Raw genomic sequence first — 20314 nt, forward strand, 5'->3', positions numbered from 1 at the left:
CATGATGTCATAGTAAATTCTGGGCTCTGATTGGCTGAGGGCCTGGCAAAAAGCCAGGTTGGGTAATTTTCTCCAACCTGACATCTTTTTTCCCTTGACATCAAAACGTCCTGTTTAGCTGGGTCCAAGACAGTGCAACATTAAAGGCTGAACTTCCAACGTCCCCTGAAGCTTAGTTGTGGTCATATCACAAAATTCTAGCCAATGAGGTAAGACCAGATGGATTGTGTAGCAGTTTTGGAAAAGATCCTCATAAATCGGCTGTGTGGGCCTTTTGGCCTTGTCTCTTTACCTTCTTCCATCTTGCTGCATTCTAAGGATGTTGGAGAGGAAAGCTAGAAAGTTCCTGGTGGCTTGACTACATCCAGACCTCTTTTATGCCAGAGAGAAATCAATTTCTTTCCTTCCTCCTACCCACCCCCAAGATAAATCAATTTCTTTTTTTTTTTTTTTTAAGATTTTATTTATCCATTAGAGAGAGAGTGAGAGAAAGCATGAGAGGGGAGAAGGTCAGAGGGAGAAGCAGACTCCTCGAAGAGCTGGGAGCCCGATGCGGGACTCGATCCCAGGACTCCAGGATCATGACCTGAGCGGAAGGCAGTTGCTTAACCAACTGAGCCACCCAGGCGCCCCAATAAATCAATTTCTAGCTTGCTTAAGCCCACTGTTATTTGACGTTTGCTACGACTTCTAATAATATAGATGCTTGAGCTACACGTTCATGTTCAGTTGGGCTGTGAGTTAGATCATTTTTGTTTTGTTTGTTTAATTTTTATTTAAATCCATGTTAGTTAACAGACAGTGTAATATTAGTTTCAGGTAGGTTAGGCCATTTTCTGATCAGATTTTTCAACAAGTGTTTATCGACCATCCACTATGTACCATGCACCTTTCGAGGGGGGACAAGGGGTGCATGGAACAAATGACAATCTGTGCTCCCGTGGAGTTCCCGTTCTAGTGGAAGAGACAGAAACAGTAACCAGAAAGACAAAAATTTATTATATTACGTGGCGATAAATGGCAAAAAGAAGGATAAAGCAGGACAAACGAATGAGAAGGATTTTTTTTAAATTTAAAATATTTTATTTTATTTATTTGACAGACAGAAATCACAACTAGGCAGAGAGGCAGGCAGAGAGAGAGGAGGAAGCAGTCTCCCTGCGAAGCAGAGAGCCCGATGCGGGGCTCGATCCAGGTCACTGGGATCATGACCTGAGCCAAAGGCAGAGGCTTTAACCCACTGAGCCACCCAGGCGCCCCAGGATTTTTTTTTTTTAATTTATTTGACAGACAGAGACCACAAGTAGGCAGAGAGGCAGGCAGAGAGAGAGGAGGAAGCAGGCTCCCCACTGAGCAGAGAGCCTGATCTGGGGCTCGATCCCAGGACCCTGAGATCATGACCTGAGCTGAAGGCAGAGGCTTTAACCCACTGAGCCACCCAGGCGCCCCGAGAAGGATTTTTTTTTTTATTTGCAGAATCTACTTAGACCCAGTGTTTCATTTTAATGCATCACTATGTTTACCCAACCCAAAATGTCATGCCTCTATCATCTTTCCAAGTAAGATAGCTTTGAAATGCTCTTTAAGATTCTCAGGTGTGGGGCGCCTGGGTGGCTCAGTGGGTTAAGCCTCTGCCTTCGGCTCAGGTCATGATCCCAGGGTCCTGGGATCGAGTCCCACATCGGCCTCTCTGCTCAGCAGGGAGCCTGCTTCCTCAAAAAAAAAAAAAAAAAAAAAAGATCCTCAGGTGCCTGGGTGGCTCAGTGGGTTAAAGCTTCTGCCTTCAGCTCAGGTCATGTTCTCAGGGTCATGGTCCGGGGGTCCTGGTCCTGGGGTCCTGGGATCGGTCCCGCATCGGGCTCTCTGCTCAGCGGGAAGCCTGCTTCCCCCTCTCTCTCTGCCTGCCTCTCTGCCTACTTGTGATGTCTGTCTATCAAATTAAAAAAAAGAAAGAAAAGATTCTCAAATTATGGGGCACCCGGGTAGTTCCGTCAGTTAAGCTTTTGCTGACCGCTCAGGTCATGATCTCCGGATCCTGGGATCGAGCCCCACCTTGGGCTCCCTGCTCAGCAGGGACTCTGCTCCTCCCTCTGACCCTCCTCCCTCTCATGTACTCTTGGTTTTTCTTTCAAATAAATAAATAAAATCTTAATTTAAAAAAAAAAAAGATTCTCAATTTAAGGTGCACCTGGGTGGCTCAGTCGTTAAGCATCTGCCTTGGGCTCAGGTCCTGATCTCAGGGTCCAGGGGTGGAGTGAGCCCCACATCCAGGCTCCCTGCTCAGGGGGGAAGCCTGTTTCTCCCTCTCCCACTCCCCCTGCTTGTGTTCCCTCTCTCACTGTCTCTCTCTCTCTCTCTGTCAAATAAATAAAATCTTAAAAAAAAAAAAATAAAAGCAGAGAACCTTTCCCAGCAGGAAGAGAAAAAGATGTAAGGACAGAAAAAGAGGCAGCAGAAATCTACAGTATGAAAGGGACTCAACCTGCCTTTGAAGCTGGAGGAAGGGGCCCGGAGCCAAGGAATGGGGGTGGCCTGTATAAGCTGGGAATGAAAAGGAAACATTCTCCCCTAGAGGATGCAGAAGGAATGCAGCCTGTCGACACCCCCATTTTAGCTTAGTAAAACCCATGTCAGGCTTTTGACCTATAGAACTGTGAGATAATAGTGGTGCCTGGGTGGCTCAGTGGGTTAAGCGTCTGACTTTTGATTGGGGCTCAGGTCATGATCCGAGGCTTGTGGGATAGAGTCTGCTCATCCCTCTCCCTCTGCTCCTCCTCCCCACTCTCTTTCTCTCATAAATAAATAAACTCTTAAAAAAAAAAAAGAACAGCAAGATAACAAATTTGTATTGTTTCAGCTGCTGAGTTTATGGTAATTTGTTATGGCAGCAGTAGAAAATTAATACACTCATTCTTCTCGCTTTCCAGGCACAAACGAGAATTCTGCTTCTCCAGCTTCATGCTATTAGGTGAAACCACATGAGTATCTTTTTTTTTTTTAAGATTTTATTTATTTATTTATTTATTTGACAGACAGCCATCACAAGTAGGCAGAAAGGCAGGCAGAGAGAGAGGGGGAAACAGGCTCCCTGCTGAGCAGAGAGCCCGATCAAGGGGGCTTGATCCCAGGACCCTGAGATCATGATCTGAGCTAAAGGCAGAGGCTTAACCCACTGAGCCACACAGGCGCCCCCGCTGTGAGTATTCTTGACCAATGAGCTAGGAAGTGAAGTGCCGGAGGCGTTCCTGAGCCAACACATTTATTTCTTGTGTGGGGACCGTGCGGTTCCCTCTCTGCCTGCTGCTGATCAAGATGCCATGGTTTGCGTTTGGTGCAGTAGTAAGATGGTAGATGTCTCTCTGCCTGAGTCCTTGAATGACTCTGCGGAGAACCATCCCTCGGTGACTCGTATGGGACACATACATGGCCAAGAAATCAATTTTGACTGTATCATTCCAGCAGAGCTGGCCGAACCTGATCGATGAAGTACAGGCACTAGCTTGCTGTTATGCGAGGAAGTGCATCCCAGGAAGAGAGAACAGCAAGCACGAAGGTCCTGGGGCAAGTGTGCTTGATTTTTAAAGGAACAGGAAGGAGGTCAGTGTGGCTGAAGAGGTGCAAACGAGGGGACTTGTAAGGTCAGTTATATGGTGGGAGTAGGTCGTGCAGGGCCATGTAGGGCAGGGCAAGGACTTTGGATTTTATTCTGAAAGAGATGGGAATCCACTCAAGAGTTGGATTTTGGCATAATAGGATCATGATCTGACTTGGGTTTTAAAGCCATCTTCCTGATTTTGTACGAGGAAAATTCTAAGGGGGGAGAGGGAAAACCAGTATGGGTCACTGTAATAATCCAAGGGAACACTGGTGGTGGCTTGGACCGAGTGGTATCGGGGGACATGTAAAAATGGCTGAATTATGAACATATGTAGGCGGTAGATTATACAGGACTTGCTGATGGGACAGGATATGCAGGGGGTGGGGAGGTATGGGGCAAATGCCCCCACGAAACTGGCTTCAAGAAAGAATGGAGAGGCGCCTGGGTGGCTCAGTGGGTCAAGCCTCTGCCTTCAGCTCGGGTCATGATCTCAGGGTCCTGGGATCGAGCCCCGCATCGGGCTCTCTCCTCAGCGGGGAACCTGCTTCCCCCTCTCTCTCTCTGCCTGTCTCTCTGCCCACTTGTGATCGCTGTCTGTCAAATAAATAAATAAAATCTTAAAAAAAAAAAAGAAAGAAAGAAAGAATGGGAAAAGACAAGATTAGGAGTATAGTTTTCCTGGAACAGAGAATGCTTCTTAGAAAATCCCTTAAAGAGGAGTGCCTGGGGGCGCCTGGGTGGCTCAGTGGGTTAAAGCCTCTGCCTTCGGCTCAGGTCATGATCCCGCAGTCCTGGGATCAAGCCCCGCATCAGGCTCTCTGCTCAGCAGGGAGCCTGCTTCCTCCTCTCTCTCTGCCTGCTTCTCTGCCTACTTGTGATCTCCGTATGCCAAATAAATAAATAAAATCTTTAAAAAAAAAAAAAAAGGGCGCCTGGGTGGCTCAGTCGTTAAGCCTCTGCCTTCGGCTCAGGTCATGATCCCTGGACCCTGGGATCGAGCCCCGCATGGAGCTCCCTGCTCAGCAGGAAGCCTGCTTCTCCCTTTCCCACTCTCCTTGCCTTTGTTCCCTCTCTTGCTGTGTCTCTCTCTGTCAAGTAAATAAATAAAATATTTTTAAAAAATAAAAAAAAATATATTAAAAAAAAAAGAGGAGCGCCTGGGTGGCTCAGTTGGTTGAGCATCCCACTCTTGATTTTGGCTCAGGTCATGACCCCAGGGCCACGAGATCAAGCCCCGCCTTGGGCTCCACACTCAGCGGGAGCCTGCTTGAAATTCTCTCCCTCTCCTTCCCCCTCTGTCTCTGCCCCCATACTCTGTCTGTCAATAAATAAAATCTTTATTAAAAAAGAAAAAGAAAATCTCTTAGAGACTCCTAACTCCTGCTTCAGAGATGCCCCCCACCGTGGACCTGGCTGAAGCCAAAGACACATTTCCCAGATATAAGATATTACTGGTGGCTTGGGGATTGAACAGTCACCTCCTGGAGTCTATTTCCTGCCTTTTTCAGTCTCATGAGGAGCACAGCAGAACCCTAACTGGAGGACCTTTCCTTCTTCCTAGTACCCTATGACGTCATGACCCATCCTGACTCTCCATTGGCTGAGAGGCCCACTTTCCTCTCAGGGAAGGAACAGGGTCGTTCTCTAGGCTCAAAAGAACCCTAAGTCATATTTCTTCCTTTGAGAATCCCTCAGAGTACTCCCTCAGTGACTCTCCTGCAAAGCACACTCAAATTTGAAATGGTGTTTTCCATTGCGGCTGCGGGGGGCAGAGGTCAGGGTGGCAAGGAAGGTCCTAGGCCGTGACAACCTTCACTGCCATAGTACTTACTGCTTCTTGGTTTCTTTAGCTCCACCCCTCCGGCCTGGAGGTACCCAGATGTGGGGTGGGAGTAGAATTCCGCTCAGCACCAAGTGATGCCATGCCATTTTGTGGCTCCCAATGGGTTCTTTCTTCTCTCAGGAAAGGGTTTAGGCTGCACCTCAAGACCGGATGAACCTCGGTCAGAACCCTCTTTGGATATTCACCCCAACTCCCTTTATTCCTTTCTCAGAGACTGCCCTAGGACCCATCAGGAACACAAGGTGCCGAAGTGTGGAACTTTCTGGAAGTCTGGAACCCTGGAACCGCTGTCCTTTCCTTCGGCGCATTTCCCGCCTTTTCTATCCACCCTCCCTCCAACTGGCTTCTGGCCCATCATCAAGCAACACAAATCTGACCAGCACGCAGCGACGGCGTACCAACCCCTTGCTTGGATCAGGCATTGCGTCTGGGAGCACAGCCGTCCTTCAGCTGCGTAGTTTCCTTTATTTGCACCCCCTCCCCTCCATCCCAGCACATATCAGGTGCTGTAGCCGAAATTCCCCCCAAGATTTAGGACTTTATTTAGGGGAGTAGCCGCACAGGTCACAGGCCAAACGTCCTGGCCAGAGACCTCAAAAGTCTTGCTGGCGTTTTGCCCCCTTGGGTGGTGGGACGGAGGGGGGTGGGGGGGCGGTTCCTGAGCCCCCGCACTTTAGCGGGCGCGTTTCAGTGACGTCAGGGGCTCCACGGCTTCTGATTGGCTCGCTAAGGGACGCGCCGTCGAAGTGGAAGGCTTGGCTCACGGTCGGTCGCTTCCAAGTTCCTCAGTGGGCTGTGGAGGCACCCAGGTCTGGCTCTGAGGTTCGGGGTTCGGGGCTCGGGCCGCGGCAGCCCCCGGCGCGCTCCTCCAGCTGCAGCCGCCGCAGAGGTCGGGCCCAGCGTGGCCTCCAGGGCAGCGCGAGGCCGTGGCGGTCGAGGACCAGGCGCGCAGGGTCAGGACCGCCGGCCGCGCTGCCCAGCAGCAGGTAGTCGGTGTCGGGCCGTAGGCGCAGGCAGCCGCAGACCAGGTCGGCGCGGGGCACCCAGGCGTCCTGGCCGCCGCGGGACACGGGCCGCGCCCGCTGCTTGTACACGGCCAGCACGCGCACGGCCAGCCGCTGCCACGCCGGGCCCGCGGCCTCCGACGCCAGCACCTGCGCGCGGAGAACTGCGGGGAGGGTTGCCATCAGGCCCAGGCTGGGGAGGAGTGCTCTGGGGTCGCAAGGGGTCTGACCCGGTGGGGAGAGGGGGCAGGACCCCGGGCGTGGGCTCCCAGGAAGCCCTCAGGGAGGAGAGAGACCTTGAACGTTGGAGGGTGAGAGCTCTGGGGGTATGGCCTTGTGTCCTGAATGGTGGAGCCTGCTGGAGGAGACATGGTCAAGGCAAGGAGGGCAGGGCTCTATGGAGTGTGAGGTGGGGTGCCAGAATTGTGATAGGAAGAGTGGGGCGATGGAGGGCTCCTTCTGTGGAGGGGAGGCCAAACGGAGGAACCTGGGCACATGGGACTTGCCATGTGGGATGCTTTGGTTGGGGTTCACCCTGGGAGCAACAGATGCCAGAATGACCTGAAGTGCCGGGAGGGAAGACTGGGGGGCCCCACAGTGGGTGTGGCTGGAACAAGGCAGAAGAGGCAGGTCAGGGGCCTCAAATGTGGCAGAGTTAAAAGATGTCAGAAGCAGAGCCCTTGGAAAAGGCTTGGGAGAGGCTCTGGGATGAATTTGGGGGCCAGAAGGAGTTCAGAACCTAGAACCTGAAGGTTGAGGTCAGACTGATGGTGATTCAGAAATGTGATCTCTGAAGGGCTAAGGTGAGAAGTGTTGTGGGCAGGACTCTAGCTCACAAGCTAAGTCTGTGGGGCGGAAGATCCCTTTGGGAGGCAGGACAAGAAGTTTCTATTGTCCAAGTCCTAGAACACCACTGGCCAGATGATGATCCTCAGGGAGGAGAGGCCTGGGGTCTTACACCATTGAGAGAAGTCACAGGCTGGTCTGGGTTCAAGGGCTGGGCTGAACTCCTGAGTATCTAAGAGATCTGAGTTACCCCGGGTCATAGGCCCTGAGGTCATGGGTTAGGGAACTTTGGGGGTGAGCCTCTGTGGGAGTGGGGCTACGGTTCAGAATCTGGGACCCTGACGGGCGACGCAAAGTGTCTAAGATAGGCAGGATCCTCCATTCAATGGGCACCCCCTTCTCCTTTCATCCCCAGAAGGTCCCCTTTCTCCCTCAAAGATGTCCAGCTGAAGGGGCCCAAGAACATGGGGAAGGAGGAGACCTAGGAAGATAAGGAACACCCCCACTCCGCTGCCCCTGCCCCCCTTTGTCTTCTGCCCCATTAGGTCCGAGATCAGGAAGAGTCCTTTAGAGACCTCCTTCCCATTTAAGATGGGAAAGCTGAAGGTGGAGAAGGAGGCATTCAACAGAACACCTGAGTAGCCGCCGGCCATTTTTCTCCCCAGCACTCACCGTAGTCTTGCTGACAGTACCTCCGGAGGCTCATGTGTACCGTGGTGTCCGAGACATTGCAGTAGTTTTGACATTGGGGGTCTGGGGAGGGTCAGGCCATCTGCAGTAGGCTCCTGCGGCCTGGACCGCAGCACCCCACCCCTGCCCATCCTCGCACTCCATCTTGGTGGACAACTGGGGTGCCCCACCCCTTGGGATTGGGCTCAGTGGGCCACCCCTGTATCCCCGTCTGGGGGCCCAAGCAGCCCATCCCTGATCGCCCTTGCTCTCAGGGTTCTCCACACCAGCCGGTCTTACCGGAGCTGTAAGCACTAGGGGTAGTAGCCAGGGGGGTGGTTGCCTCTGGAATTCCTGTGAGAGACCAAAGGAGAAATTTACCCTTAGTGCCCCCTCCCATGCGTCCCCACCCCAACAGGTATCCAGGCATCCAGATCCCGTGTCTATTCCCTTAAAGCCCAGGAGTGCGCGCTCCCTTTGCCCTCCTCCTCGTAGGACCTGGAGTTGGTCCCTAGTCCCTTCTTCCTTCAGATCCCCCACCCCCTCCTTCCTCAGACCCAGGAGTCCAGGCTCCTAGCCTCCTCCTTCCCAAGACTAAGGAGACTGGAATTTGAGTCCCCACCTCCCCCAAGGGCCCAGAGTCTGACCTCCAGCCTCTAGTTTCCATCTACCAAGGACCTGGCCATCAGCATCCTTGCCCACTGGAGATCCAGGATGTCCCCTTCCTGTCCCACTTAGGACTTGCAACCCTGCCCCTCGTGACTCACGCTGGCAGGGCATCTGGGGAGAGCGGCTCTGCTGGTAGCCGGGACCACAGCGGTTGCATGTGAGGCCGGTGACCCCTAACTTGCAGGGGCACTGCCCACTGGTCTGGTTGCAGATGCCTCCCGTGGCCCCGATCGGGTGACACTGGCAGGCTGCATGAGGAGAGGAACTGAGGACCCAGGCTATCAGGGCCCCAGACGCTCCTTCCCAGTCCCCCAGCCCCAGGAGTCTGGCCCCGCCACCTCCTTTCCCTCTAGGCCCGGCTCCAGGCCGCACTCACCCCTGCAGGCCTTGCGGCTGGTGATAGGCTGGCTGGGGTCCCTCCAGAACCCCGGCCGGCAGTAGTGGCAGTGCCGCCCGGCAGTGTGGTGACGGCACCGCTCACAAACGCCCCCGCTCCGGCCACCGGACAGCCGGAAGAGTTCCGAGTTGAACCTGCAGCGTCGGGCATGCTGGTTGCAGGTGCAGGCTAGAAACAGGTGGCGACAGGTGCCTCAGGCTCCCGCCTTCTGTCCAGTCCCCAGCTTCCCCCCCACCCCCGCCCTCAGGAGAGGAAATAACATCCCTGCAATAAGGAGGTTGTCTGGGTCCCAGACCCTCCTCATTCTCATCTTTAAGGTGTGCGCACTGGACTGGAGTGGGTGAGCCCGAGGGCCTAAAGTCTGTGTGAAACTGGGAGCTTAGGGAGGAGCGGCCACTCCGCTCCGGGGGGCTCGGGCTGTGGGGTCAGCCCCCCTGTATGTCTGCTCCGCACTGTGCTCCTTGCGCAAGTGACTTCTTTCTACAGCTCGGTCTCCTCCACTGTAAGACACCAGTTACAGCGTCCCCTCTGCAAGGTTTAAAGGAAACCAAAAGGATATAAAGGACTTGCCCCAGGGCCTGTGACACAGAGCATGCGCATCCGTGCTTAGCATGTTTCATTCTCAGAGCGGCTCCGTGAAGCCTGTACTGTCATCAACCCCAACTTACTGATACAAAAGCAGAGGCACAGAGAGGCAAAGTCAGCTGCCCAAAGTAACACGGCTGGGGGGCGGTCAGAGGCTCTCAAAACATCCTACTTCTTAGAGCTACCAGGAAATGTTAAGAAGAAACCGCACATCTTTCAGGGCACACCCCGGGCCTTCAGCTGCGCCCAGGGGTCTATCTGTATTTGTAGCCAGCGTTTCTGAGTGAGGGGGCCACAGGAGGGGGTTCATGGACCGCTCTTGGGAGAGGTGTAAGGAGTTTTTGACCCCTGAGGGGTTTGGGAGGCCTGGACTGGCAGGTGCCCACAATACAGAGGGGCAGCTGCAGGAAAAAAATGATTCGCCTCCCTAAACCTTGGTTTCCTCCCATGCGGTGGGGATTTGAGCCCCTCTCTCCCAGGGTTGCCGTGGGCCGCAGTACTCTTCGGGTTATCAGTGGGAAGAATCAGGCTTTGGGTTCTTTCTGACCCAAGGGTGAAGACTTCAACTCACTTCCTTCTGGAAGACTCACGTGGCTGAAAGGGGTTCAGAGCACTGGGCCCCATGAAGCTGGCAGCTCGGCCACAGACCTTAGTCCCAGCCCGTCCGCCCAGACTGCTTCGTCACAACACTGTTGGCTTCTTACCCAGGTGCAGCAGCCAGGGCCATGCTCAGCCTGGGGCAACGTGGTGATCCTCAGAGGGACGGCCTCCCCAGCTCCCAGGCCCTTTGGGGGCCCAGGATGAACCAAATCCTACCCCCAGGCAACGTAAGTCTCCCCTCCTTCCCCCCCCCACCCCCACCCTGCAGGGGTCTCAGATCTGGCTGGTGGGAGTGGGCCAGAGGTGGTGGGAGCAGAGGGTCTAGCAAGACCCCGATGGGGAGGAGGACAGAGTGGGGAGCCAAGGACGGTGAGGCGGGCTGTAAGTTACTCCTCACAACATGGCAGGAAGAAAGAGAGCAGGGATGGGCAAAGAACTGGAGGGTGGAGAGAGGAGGGGTGTGTGTCTGTCTGTCTGTCGGTAGAGTAGATGTATTTCCCAAGGCCTCGTAACACACTCAGACCCTCTAGCCAGGCCAGGGAGGAGGCCTGTTTCTGAGGAGGGGTTGCTGGAGCAATGGGGAAGGGCCAGGCTCCAGAAGCCCGGGTCTGGAAACACTGGAGGGGAGAGGGAGTGGAGCGTGGAGCCGGCCTAGGGAGCGCCGGTCTACCTGGATGGCCTAGGGGATTGCTCGCTATGGAGGACGTTCTGTCTCCCTGAGTCTAGGCCCAGCACTGCCCCTTGCTGGCACAGAGCCTGAGGGCAAGCGATGCCTCCCCTCTGGGGGCCCCCCCTCCTTCATCTGGGGACGGGTAACATTGGCAGGTACTCAGCGAGCTCTTCTTCGGTGCCAGGTGCCATACCCAGCTTTATTCTAAGGACTTTATGCATATCGACCCATTGGATTTGCACTACAGCCTGTGAAAGAAATGCTGTCACCCTCCCTACATTACAGTCGAGGAGGAAGTGGAGTTCCCAGAGAGGTCAAGTCACTTGCCTGTGGTCACACAGCCCAGAAACAGAGGAGCTGAGATTTGAGCCCAGGCTGGCTGGCTCGCTGCCAAGCCCATGGGCCTGTCACTCCAGAGCACCTAGCAAGGTGACTCCTGATGGGAGCTTGGCAGGGACAAGCCAAGACCCCCGAGCTCTGAGCTCGGGTTCGGACCTGCCACTTACTAGCCGTGTGTCCTTGTGTGAGGGACTTCTCCCCCCAAACTCAGTCTCCTGGTTTGTAAAATGGACGTGATGAGAAACCCCGCAGGTGATGCCTCCATACCGCTGTGGTGGGTCTGAGGAGTCAGGAAAGGTCCAACTGCCCTGTACCTGCGCTCACTCAGGAAATGCTATTCATAGCAGCAGCAGCTTCGTAATGGCGAGTGGGGCAGAGGCTGGAGCCCCTTATGGGGCAGCTGGAAGTCGGGGCAGCAAGGACCCGGACAGGCAGAGGGAGCGCAGGTGGGAGGCTGTAGGGCAGGGGAGGAGGGAGCGGGCTCAGGATCAGCAGGGGTGAATCGAAGAGCAAGGAGCTTTCTGGAGGGAGACAGCACACTGTGGGTAGGGACCAGGGACCAGCCCCTGGAGGGTGGGGGCGGGGTGGGAGTGGGTGAGGGCAGGAAGAGGGGGCCCCAGGACTCACGCAGGCAAGGGTGGGGGTGCCAGGGCGTGGCAGGCCGCCAGGGCCAGTCTCGATGGGACGGGCGGCAGCTCTCGCACCCGGGGCCGGCAGTGTGGTGGCGGCAGCGACAGCGGGGGGGCCGGGCGCGGGCGGCGCAGCGGGCTGCGTGGCCATGGCATTGGCAGCGCCCCCGAACTCCAGCGGCCACCAGCCCCGCCCGGCCCCCGAACTCCACGCGGAGGTGACTGACCAGGACGCTGGATTTAGGGCCTGGCGAGGCTCGGAAGGTCACCTTCTCGGGGCCTCCCAAGGCCCCGGGCCAGGCGGGTCTGCGCCACAGCGATCTCCAGGGACCTCCTGCAGCCCAGGCAGCAGACAGGACCAGGGCTGGGGATCCTGGGGTGCAGAAGCGCAGGCTAACAGACGTCAGGAGGAAGGGGCCACCCAGGGCCAGGGTTAGACTGCCATTGCAGGTGGCCCGGGGGCTGAGGTCCGCCCCCAGGGAGAGGGCACAGGCCTGGGGACAGGAGGCCGCCATGCCAGCCAGCCGGGTCACTGGTGGGAGGCAGAAGCGCGGGCGGCCCCCGGGATGGTAACATGGGTCTGCGGTGGCGGCCTGGCCCAGGAGGAACAAGAGTGCAAAGGTCACGGACATGGTCCTGGCAGAGCACGTACCTGGAGAGGAGAAGAGGGACCAGGCTGAGGGCCTCAGGCTGCCCTCCTGGGTCAGTCTCCACCCTGCTCCCCCGCCCCAGGCTCTCTGAGGAACCCCCTGCATTCCACCCCCTGCCCTGCCTGAGCCCCTTCCCCGGCTGCTGCTAAGCGAGGAAAATAGTTCCATCTGGGGAGAATTACTGTTTACATAACCCAAAGGGAAAAGAACGCAAGCAAAATTGAGAATTTTGCCTGAACTAATCCGTAGCTTAACACCCCAGAGCTATCGTCAGTGTCGAGGGGTGGGGGCTCTGGGGAGAGGGCAAGGGGTGGGGACAGATGGGGAAACCTAGACAGACCACAAGGGGGGGAGGAGGACTTAGATACCAATGAAGCTTAGAAACAAAGAAATAGAGGAAGGGACAGAGGCACAGACAGCAAAGACAGACGGAGAGGAGGGGACCCGAGTCTAAGGGAAGGGCCAGGTGCAGGGAAGGAAGCGTGAGGGTGGGGGACCGGACATAAGGGGAGGCCGGAAGGTCCAGATGGGTTGCGGCTGGACACCCAGATCCACAGGGAATGGGGGGTATGGAGTCTCAGAGAGGCCGGGGCCAGGACAGACGGACAGGCAGACCTGGGGGCTCGGAGACACACCCAAGAGCAGGAGGAGGACCGAGGGCCTCCCTGGCTTGGCCGGTAGGGAGGTGGGGAAGCGGGGGAGGGGCTCGGCGGGGCATCAGAAGCTGGAGGCCAGACCCCTGGCCCACGAGGATCAGAGCAGAGGCCCTTTCCCACGTGGGGCCCTAACCTTGTTCTCCACACCCAGGGCACGGAGGGGGATTATCGCCAAACAACCCAGCCGCCTCCTCCTTGCTGCCACCCACCCCTAGCCTCCACCCAGCCTTAACCCTTTCCCACCCAGGTGCAGAGCCCAGAGAACCGTGTGCTAAGGAACTGGAGGGGGTCACTCAGGGGACTAGAAGCCTGGGTCACTCAGGAGCTGGAGAAGGGGGTTTGGAAAGCAGACGTCTGAGTCCCCCTTAGAATTCAGGGTGGGAGGACCCTGTCCTTGGATTTCAGAGGACTTTCTGATAATGTCAGCCCTCCCCACTCCCGCCTATCATCCTAGGCCTCAGGGTCAGGAGAGTGGAGCCCCCACATTCTCTACCCACCTTAAGGTCCCCAGATTAGAAGGTCTAACAGACGTGGAGGTGGCAGGTGCTGGCGGGGGTGGGGGCAGAAAGAGAGGCAAGGCCGGGCGGCAGAGTGTCTGAGGGGCGCCTGAAGTCCAGACCCTGGGATGGCAGGGGCTAGGGAGGGCTTGGTGTGGAAAGCACCCCCCGCCGGGTTTTCCCCTTCTGGGGCCACCAGACCCTAATGACGAACTGCCTCAGGTTTGGGGACTTTGGAGCATTTCTGGGCCCCAGTGTCCGTCCCCCTGGCTTGCTCCCGGGAGTCTTTGAGGCATCTGGGGGTGCGGCTGGGGTCCAAACGCCCTGGGCCTGATTTCACAGCCCCTGGTATCCCCACTGTGGTTGCCATGTGCAGAGACCGCCGCCCCCCCCACCCCTGGGCCCCGGATAATGGGTCTCACCCGCCGCCGCCGCTCCCGTTGAGCCTGGCGCCATTTTGCGCCCATGCGGCCCTGGCATTCACCCTATCCCTTAGCGCCAGCCTCGTTAAGGACCGAGCCCCCATCTCCTACCTCTCCTTTCTTGCCTGGCTGGTTCACGGGGTACCGTTTTCTGGCCCTTAGCACCTCGGACAGCCAGGCCGCAAGTCCCCCGGCATTCCCGAGGGATCCGGAAGCCAGCCCTTGCCCATCTGGGGACCCAGATGTCCAGCCCCCAGCCCCTACCCCTCTGGGAGCCAGAGCCCACTCCCACCCCCTTTTAAGGAGCACAGTCTAGCTGTGCTCCCACCAGACCCATCATTAGGTCCCCATGCCTGGGCAGTGAAGGGGTCCATCTGGGACCCAGGCTCCTTTTCCCTGGCTTTTTTGCACACACCCTGCCCTTTGTCCCTGACATTGGCCAAACCTGCACCCAAGAAGAGAGTGTCCCCTGTAGTTAGCTTCTCACGTGGTGTTCTTCCCTCCTGCAGGAGCTTGGCCGATGCAGCGTGGGCTCTCAGGAGTGAGTGCTGAGTGGCTGTTGTCAGGCCCCAGGCTAGTGGGGGTTCTGGGCGGGAGCTCTGAGCAGAGCCCGCAGAATCCAACACCACCACCGCTCCCCCACCCCCACCCCCGCCCCAGTCCCCTCGCCAACCGCAGCCACGCTCTCCCCGCAGGGACCCCATCCAGCCACACCACCCAGGACTGTGTGGGACATGACGGATATCACCCCAGGGGGGCCTGAAACCAGGCAGCCCGGAGCACGCTGGCCCAGGAGGCTCAAGACAGGTAGGATGGCACAGTAGCTCCATGGGCTTCCCGGGTCCGGGGTCCCCACCGCCCTCACACTCAGACCTCTGTCCCACTGACTCCCCACGGCTCCCAGCTACTGGAGGCTGTTGGCTGGGCTCAGCTCACCACATGGTGGTTCAGTCCATTCCTCCCATCGGGAGGGGTAGGGGCTGATCTGCCAGGCGGTGGGACCCCCAGCCAGCCCCTCCTCCCCTCTGGACCCTTCTGTCCGCTGTGGGTAAACTGAGCTTTAAGGTGAGTCGCTTTCCTTTTGGCAAGATCTGGGCAGCCATAGGAAAACTTTCCAAGACATTGGGGAAGGAAGTGAGGAGGTGAGACTCCCTGGGCCTCCCTCCTCTGGTGTTGGAGGAAGAGAGCAGGGACCCTGAGGGGGACAGGGACAGAGCTCAAAGACAGCCTCCCCATGGCCTTAACACTTCAGTCACAAGATTTTCATGCAAATGTGTCAACCATTACAGACCCACTGGTTTTGACTAGAAAAATAACGCTTTCCACTCCTTCCCTCTGAGAGAAGCCCTCGGGAGCTTAGGACCCAGATACGTGCTGCCGTGGCTTTGCATGTGTTTACTGGTTTATTGTGGTGCTGCGTGGACCCAACCCTGATAGGGATTTGGGACTCCCCTCCTTCTGTCGGGAGCCTATTCTGGGGTCAGGCGCAGCCAGGACGGTCTGTGATTCTGGTCTCCCGGGGACCCCCTTGCACCACCATGGGGGACAAGCCTGGGCGGGAGCCAGGACAGAGGCATCAGTTTTGAAATTAGGCTGTGGGGAGCGGTTGACTGCAAGAGGGGGCATGCGGGTGCCTGGGGACAGGCGGAGACAGGCAGAGTGAGCGACTGGACTGCACGGCTCCCTCCCTCCTGTGTGCCCTCACCCCAGCGAATTCGTCCACAAGCCCCCCTCCCCGGCCTTGTCAGGCTTACCATCTAGAGGAGAGATCCCTACAGAAAAGCAATAAGTAATTCTGTTCTAGACAATGGCAGAAGGTGACAGGCACTTCGGAGCAAAAGCGGGCAGGAAAGTGCGGGCAGGGCAGGGTTCTGGAGGGGACATTTGGGCTGAGGCCTGAAGGCGGGGAGGGGAAGCCACCCGGGCATCCTCAAGGTAGGAGCGACCCGAGCAGACTTAATGGCCAGAGAAAAGTCCAGAAGGTTTGGGTCTCCCTTTATTTTCCTCCCCTCCTGGGGACAAGAAGTTTCTTAAGGTAATGTGACCTGGAGGGAGGCTTCTTCCTCACTTTTGTTTTTCTGCAGCCTGAGCTGCTTGACGCGATTAGCACCCCCAAGTACCTTGGGGGGCGGTGTGGGGGGAAGGGCAGAAGCAGCGGCAGGAGCGGAGCGGAAAGAATTCTCCAAGTTGGGAAAGAAACTTTTTTTTTGGAGGGGGAGGAGCTCCTCCAGGATTGGGCACCTTCCCCCCCTCACAGCGCCTCAGGGAGGAGGAAGCAGGATCTCCCTGGGGGGCACAGCTCCGTGGTGGCTCAGCCAGGTGGCACCCACAGCTCTGGGCTTTCAGAGGTCTTTCATCCCTACCTCGGTGGCCCAGAAATAAGAGGCCCCAAGAGGCAGGGCAGGTTGTACTCTGCGTATAACTGGACGGAGAGCGTGCATCTGAGAGCTCTCCCTCCGGAAGACTCGAAAAATCGAGGACAGCAATGGAGAGCACAGATTTCTGAGGTTCAGATCCATTGTTCCCTCTTTCCTAGCTGTGTGACTTCAGGCAGATTTCTTAACCTCTCTGTGCCTTAGTGTCCTCATCTGTTAAATGACCCTAACAATGCGCCTTCCCCAGGGGAGACCACGAGGTCTAGATGAGTGAAGACAGGCCCGCAGTCTCATACCTGAAACTCTTTGGACCAGACGGGGTTCAGAAACTTGCCATCGGCCCCGCGGCGGGGTGCACGGTCTGGGCAGTGTCCCATAATAGAACGTTACCGTTTGTACAGAGAACACACGGGCATCACATTAAGTCAAGTCCCCAAGGAGCCGCAGGTCGCTTCAGGTCCCATTTTGTCCCCACACGAGTTCAGTTCAGATGGGGGTTGGCCACCAGTCTTTACAAAGGTGGTCGGTAAGGAATCGCAGCCTGGGGCCCCGGGGCCACAGCCCAGATGCACTGGTCTTCTGGGACTTTCCTGACAAGAAGCCAGGAGAGGGAGCTCTTGAGACTCAAGGACGGAGGGTGACAGCCAGACTAGCGGCCGGGTTTGCAGAGCCTAGCCGGGAGTGAAAACATGGGATTCCTTATTTGGATGTATTGATAATTTCTACCTGGCGAGAGCAGAGCATTAAACCAAGTGCAGGCCTGCCCCCATTTTTTTTTTTAAAGTAAACTCTACCCCCAGCATGCGGTTCAAACTCGAGACCCCGGAGACCCCGAGATCAAAAGCTGCCTGTTGGGCTGGCAACCAGCTGGGTGAAGCATAGGTCCTCGTGAGTGCAGGCCGCGGACAACTGCCCGGTCCCGCACCACGGAGGCGGCCCTGGGCGCTGGGCACATTGGTCCTGAGTCGCTGCTTCCTCCCCAGTGGCCCAGGCTCCGGTCCCCGCTCAGCTCACCTGCTCTGACTTTGGGACCCGGCCGGCCTTGAAAGCTGGCCCCCAGGGGGACCTGAGCTGAGCAGACAGCTTGATGAGGATTGGGACAGAGCAGTCACCAGCCCAGGGAGAAGAGGGGCTTGTTTTTTGGCAACTAAAGCAGTGGGCAGGGCATTTATGGTACCCTGCCAGGGAAGGGCAGGTGATGTCCTACTTCAGCCCTCCTGGGGAAGAGCCAGCCGACCTCGCTGGGGACCCACATTAAACAAGGGACATTTGGGGAGGGCCCATAAGTGTTCAGATTTCCCAAAGGGTCAGATTACTAAAGTCAGGAGCCCTGGAATATTGGAGCAGGAGGAGGATAGCTGAGGCAAGGCCCACAGAACCCTGGCATTTGAGGGGGCTGGCCAGAGGGAGCGGTGGGGCTCCTGGAGAGGGGTGTGGCAGAAGGCAGAGCGTGAAGAGTAGGGGTCCTGGCACCCAGGGCTTCCTTCCGCACGGGCCCACGAGACTCACAAGCTGCAGCCATGGGGAAACCACAGGTAGAGGGGGGAGCAGAAAGCGGGTCAGGACACACTGGACGCCCCTGGACTTGCTTGGAGGAGTTGAGCATGGGAACGTATGATTTGGGGGTGAACAAGACGGGCGCCCCCAGCTGTCGCTCCTGACCGTTTCCGTTTCCCCTTCGCTCCCCTCCCCCACCCCAGCCATCCTGGGATTCCGAGCCACCTGCCCTTCTGTCTCCACCATCTACTTCCTCTTCATCCTCTTGGTGGTGTCCACCGTCTTCCACTGCCTCCACCGCCTGGCCCTGGTGCCCGCCCCTTGGGCCTACTCAGGCCGCGTGGCCCTGCTCCCCAGACACCTGCCCCGGGGGGGCATGTTCACCATCACGGCCAAAGGCCGCCTGGGGAACCAGATGGGGGAGTACGCCACCCTGTACGCCCTGGCCAAGATGAACGGGCGGCCGGCCTTCATCCCGGCCGAGATGCACAGCACGCTGGCCCCCATCTTCCGGATCAGCCTCCCGGTCCTGCACGGCAGCACGGCGGGCCGCATCCCCTGGCAGAACTACCACCTGAACGACTGGATGGAGGAGCAATACCGCCACATCCCTGGGGAGTATGTGCGCCTCACCGGCTACCCCTGCTCCTGGACCTTCTACCACCACCTGCGAGACGAGATCCTGCGGGAGTTCACCTTGCACGACCACGTGCGGGAAGACGCCCAGAAGTTTCTGCGGGGCCTGCAGGCCAGGGGGGCCCGGCGGGCAACCTTCGTGGGCGTCCACGTGCGCCGGGGGGACTATGTGCGCGTCATGCCGCGGGTGTGGAAGGGCGTGGTCGCCGACCCGGGCTACCTGCGCCAGGCCCTGGCCTGGTTCCGGGCCCGCCACCGCTCCCCAGTCTTCGTGGTCACCAGCGACGACATGGCCTGGTGCCGGCAGAACATCGACGCCTCCCGGGGGGACGTGGTGTTCGCGGGCAACGGCCTTCAGGGCTCCCCCGCCAGGGACTTTGCGCTGCTCACGCAGTGTAACCACAGCGTTATCACCGTGGGCACGTTCGGGATCTGGGCTGCCTACCTGGTGGGCGGGGACACCGTCTACCTGGCCAATTTCACCCTGCCCGGCTCCCCCTTCCGCTGGATCTTCAAGCCCCAAGCAGCCTTCCTGCCCGAGTGGGTGGGCATCGCCGCTGACCTGGGCCGGGCCAGAGAGAACTCCAGGCCCTGAGGCCTCCCAGCTGGGCGACCTGGAACTAGTAACTTAACCTCTCTGGGCCTTAGCGTGCCCCCGGCCGAGCGGACCTAATACAGAACTTCCCTCCGTGGCTCCCGCCGCAAGTTCATTTCCGGGAAGGTCCCGGAAGTGCCCGCCACACACAGGCATGTGGGTGGCGCGCCCCGAACTTTCCGGAGCGTTTAACATGGAAACCTATTTTTTGCCCTCTCCTTGTCCGTGGCTTTGGGAGTTAAGTCCAATGCCCCTGCCTCCTGGGAGGGTTCAGTGAAGCCGTTCCTCCCCTCCAGTCACGGAGAGCCAACCAAGTGTCAGGTTTGGGGTTTCATAGGGGCCTTAATGTGGAAGGGAGGAACCCACGATTTGAGAGGATGAATCTCGGGGAGGTGCCCTTGGTGGGGAGGTGAGGTCCCTGGAAATGGGGGCGGGCCCGGGACTCAGGAAGGAGTTCACACCACTCCGCCCACGGCAGCAAAGACGCCCAGAATGTAAGGTCCTAGAAGTGGCGGGCGGAACCCAGGGGTCCCAAAAGACGGAAGCCCGGCCATGTCAGCAGCCACCTGCAGACAGATGGCCTCACCCCTTGGCACTGCCTAGGCCCCCAGGGCACAGAGTCCCTCTGAGAAACCCCTGTGTGGATGAGAGTTGGATCAGGGGATCACAATACGGGTTTTCCTGTGTTCAGTGCATTTGGCGTTATGGATATACCGGTATTTTTCTTGGTGTAATACTCCTTTTTGGATATTAAAAAAAAAAAACTTCTTTATTTTTAAAGATTTTATTTATTTGTCAGAATGAGAGAGCACAAGGAGGGAGAGCGGCACGGGAGAAGGTTGGGGAGAAGCAGGCTCCCCGCTGAGCAGGGACGCCCCCCCCCGCCACAGGACTCGATCCCAGAACCCCGGGATCATGACCTGAGCTGAAGGCAGGCGCTTAAACCGACCGAGTCACCCAAGCATACGCCCCTCCAAAATCTTAACATACAGTCATTTATGCTCATTGAAAATTGTCACTGAGCATAAGCAAGCACTCTGGTTTTTTGTTTTTTGTTTTTTAAAGATTTTTTTATTTATTTGACAGAGATCACAAGCAGGCAGAGAGGCAGGCAGAGAGAGAGTGGGGGAAGCAGGCTCCCTGCTGAGCAGAGAGCCCCATGCGGGACTCAATCCCAGGACCCTGGGATCATGACCT

At 57.3% G+C, this 20314-nt stretch overlaps 2 protein-coding genes across 2 annotated transcripts; one reads left to right on the top strand and one right to left on the bottom strand.

Annotated features, from left to right (window-relative positions):
• Positions 1-6226: 6226 nt before the first annotated feature.
• Positions 6227-12421, bottom strand: NTN5 (netrin 5; the record flags this gene model as incomplete). Its single annotated transcript, XM_080828565.1, has 6 exons — positions 6227-6609; positions 7904-7984; positions 8201-8254; positions 8668-8817; positions 8946-9134; positions 11788-12421. The coding sequence occupies 6 exons, from the start codon at positions 12419-12421 to the stop codon at positions 6227-6229; spliced, it is 1491 nt and encodes a 496-aa protein (XP_080684691.1).
• Positions 12422-14748: 2327 nt separating this feature from the next.
• On the top strand, positions 14749-19117 carry LOC308358382 (galactoside 2-alpha-L-fucosyltransferase SEC1-like; the record flags this gene model as incomplete). Its single annotated transcript, XM_080828566.1, has 2 exons — positions 14749-14821; positions 18090-19117. 2 exons carry the CDS (start codon positions 14749-14751, stop codon positions 19115-19117), a joined length of 1101 nt encoding a protein of 366 aa, XP_080684692.1.
• Positions 19118-20314: the final 1197 nt, after the last annotated feature.

Source organism: Martes martes (assembly GCF_963455335.1).
Source record: "Martes martes genome assembly, chromosome: 17".
NCBI classification, from domain to species: domain Eukaryota; kingdom Metazoa; phylum Chordata; class Mammalia; order Carnivora; family Mustelidae; genus Martes; species Martes martes.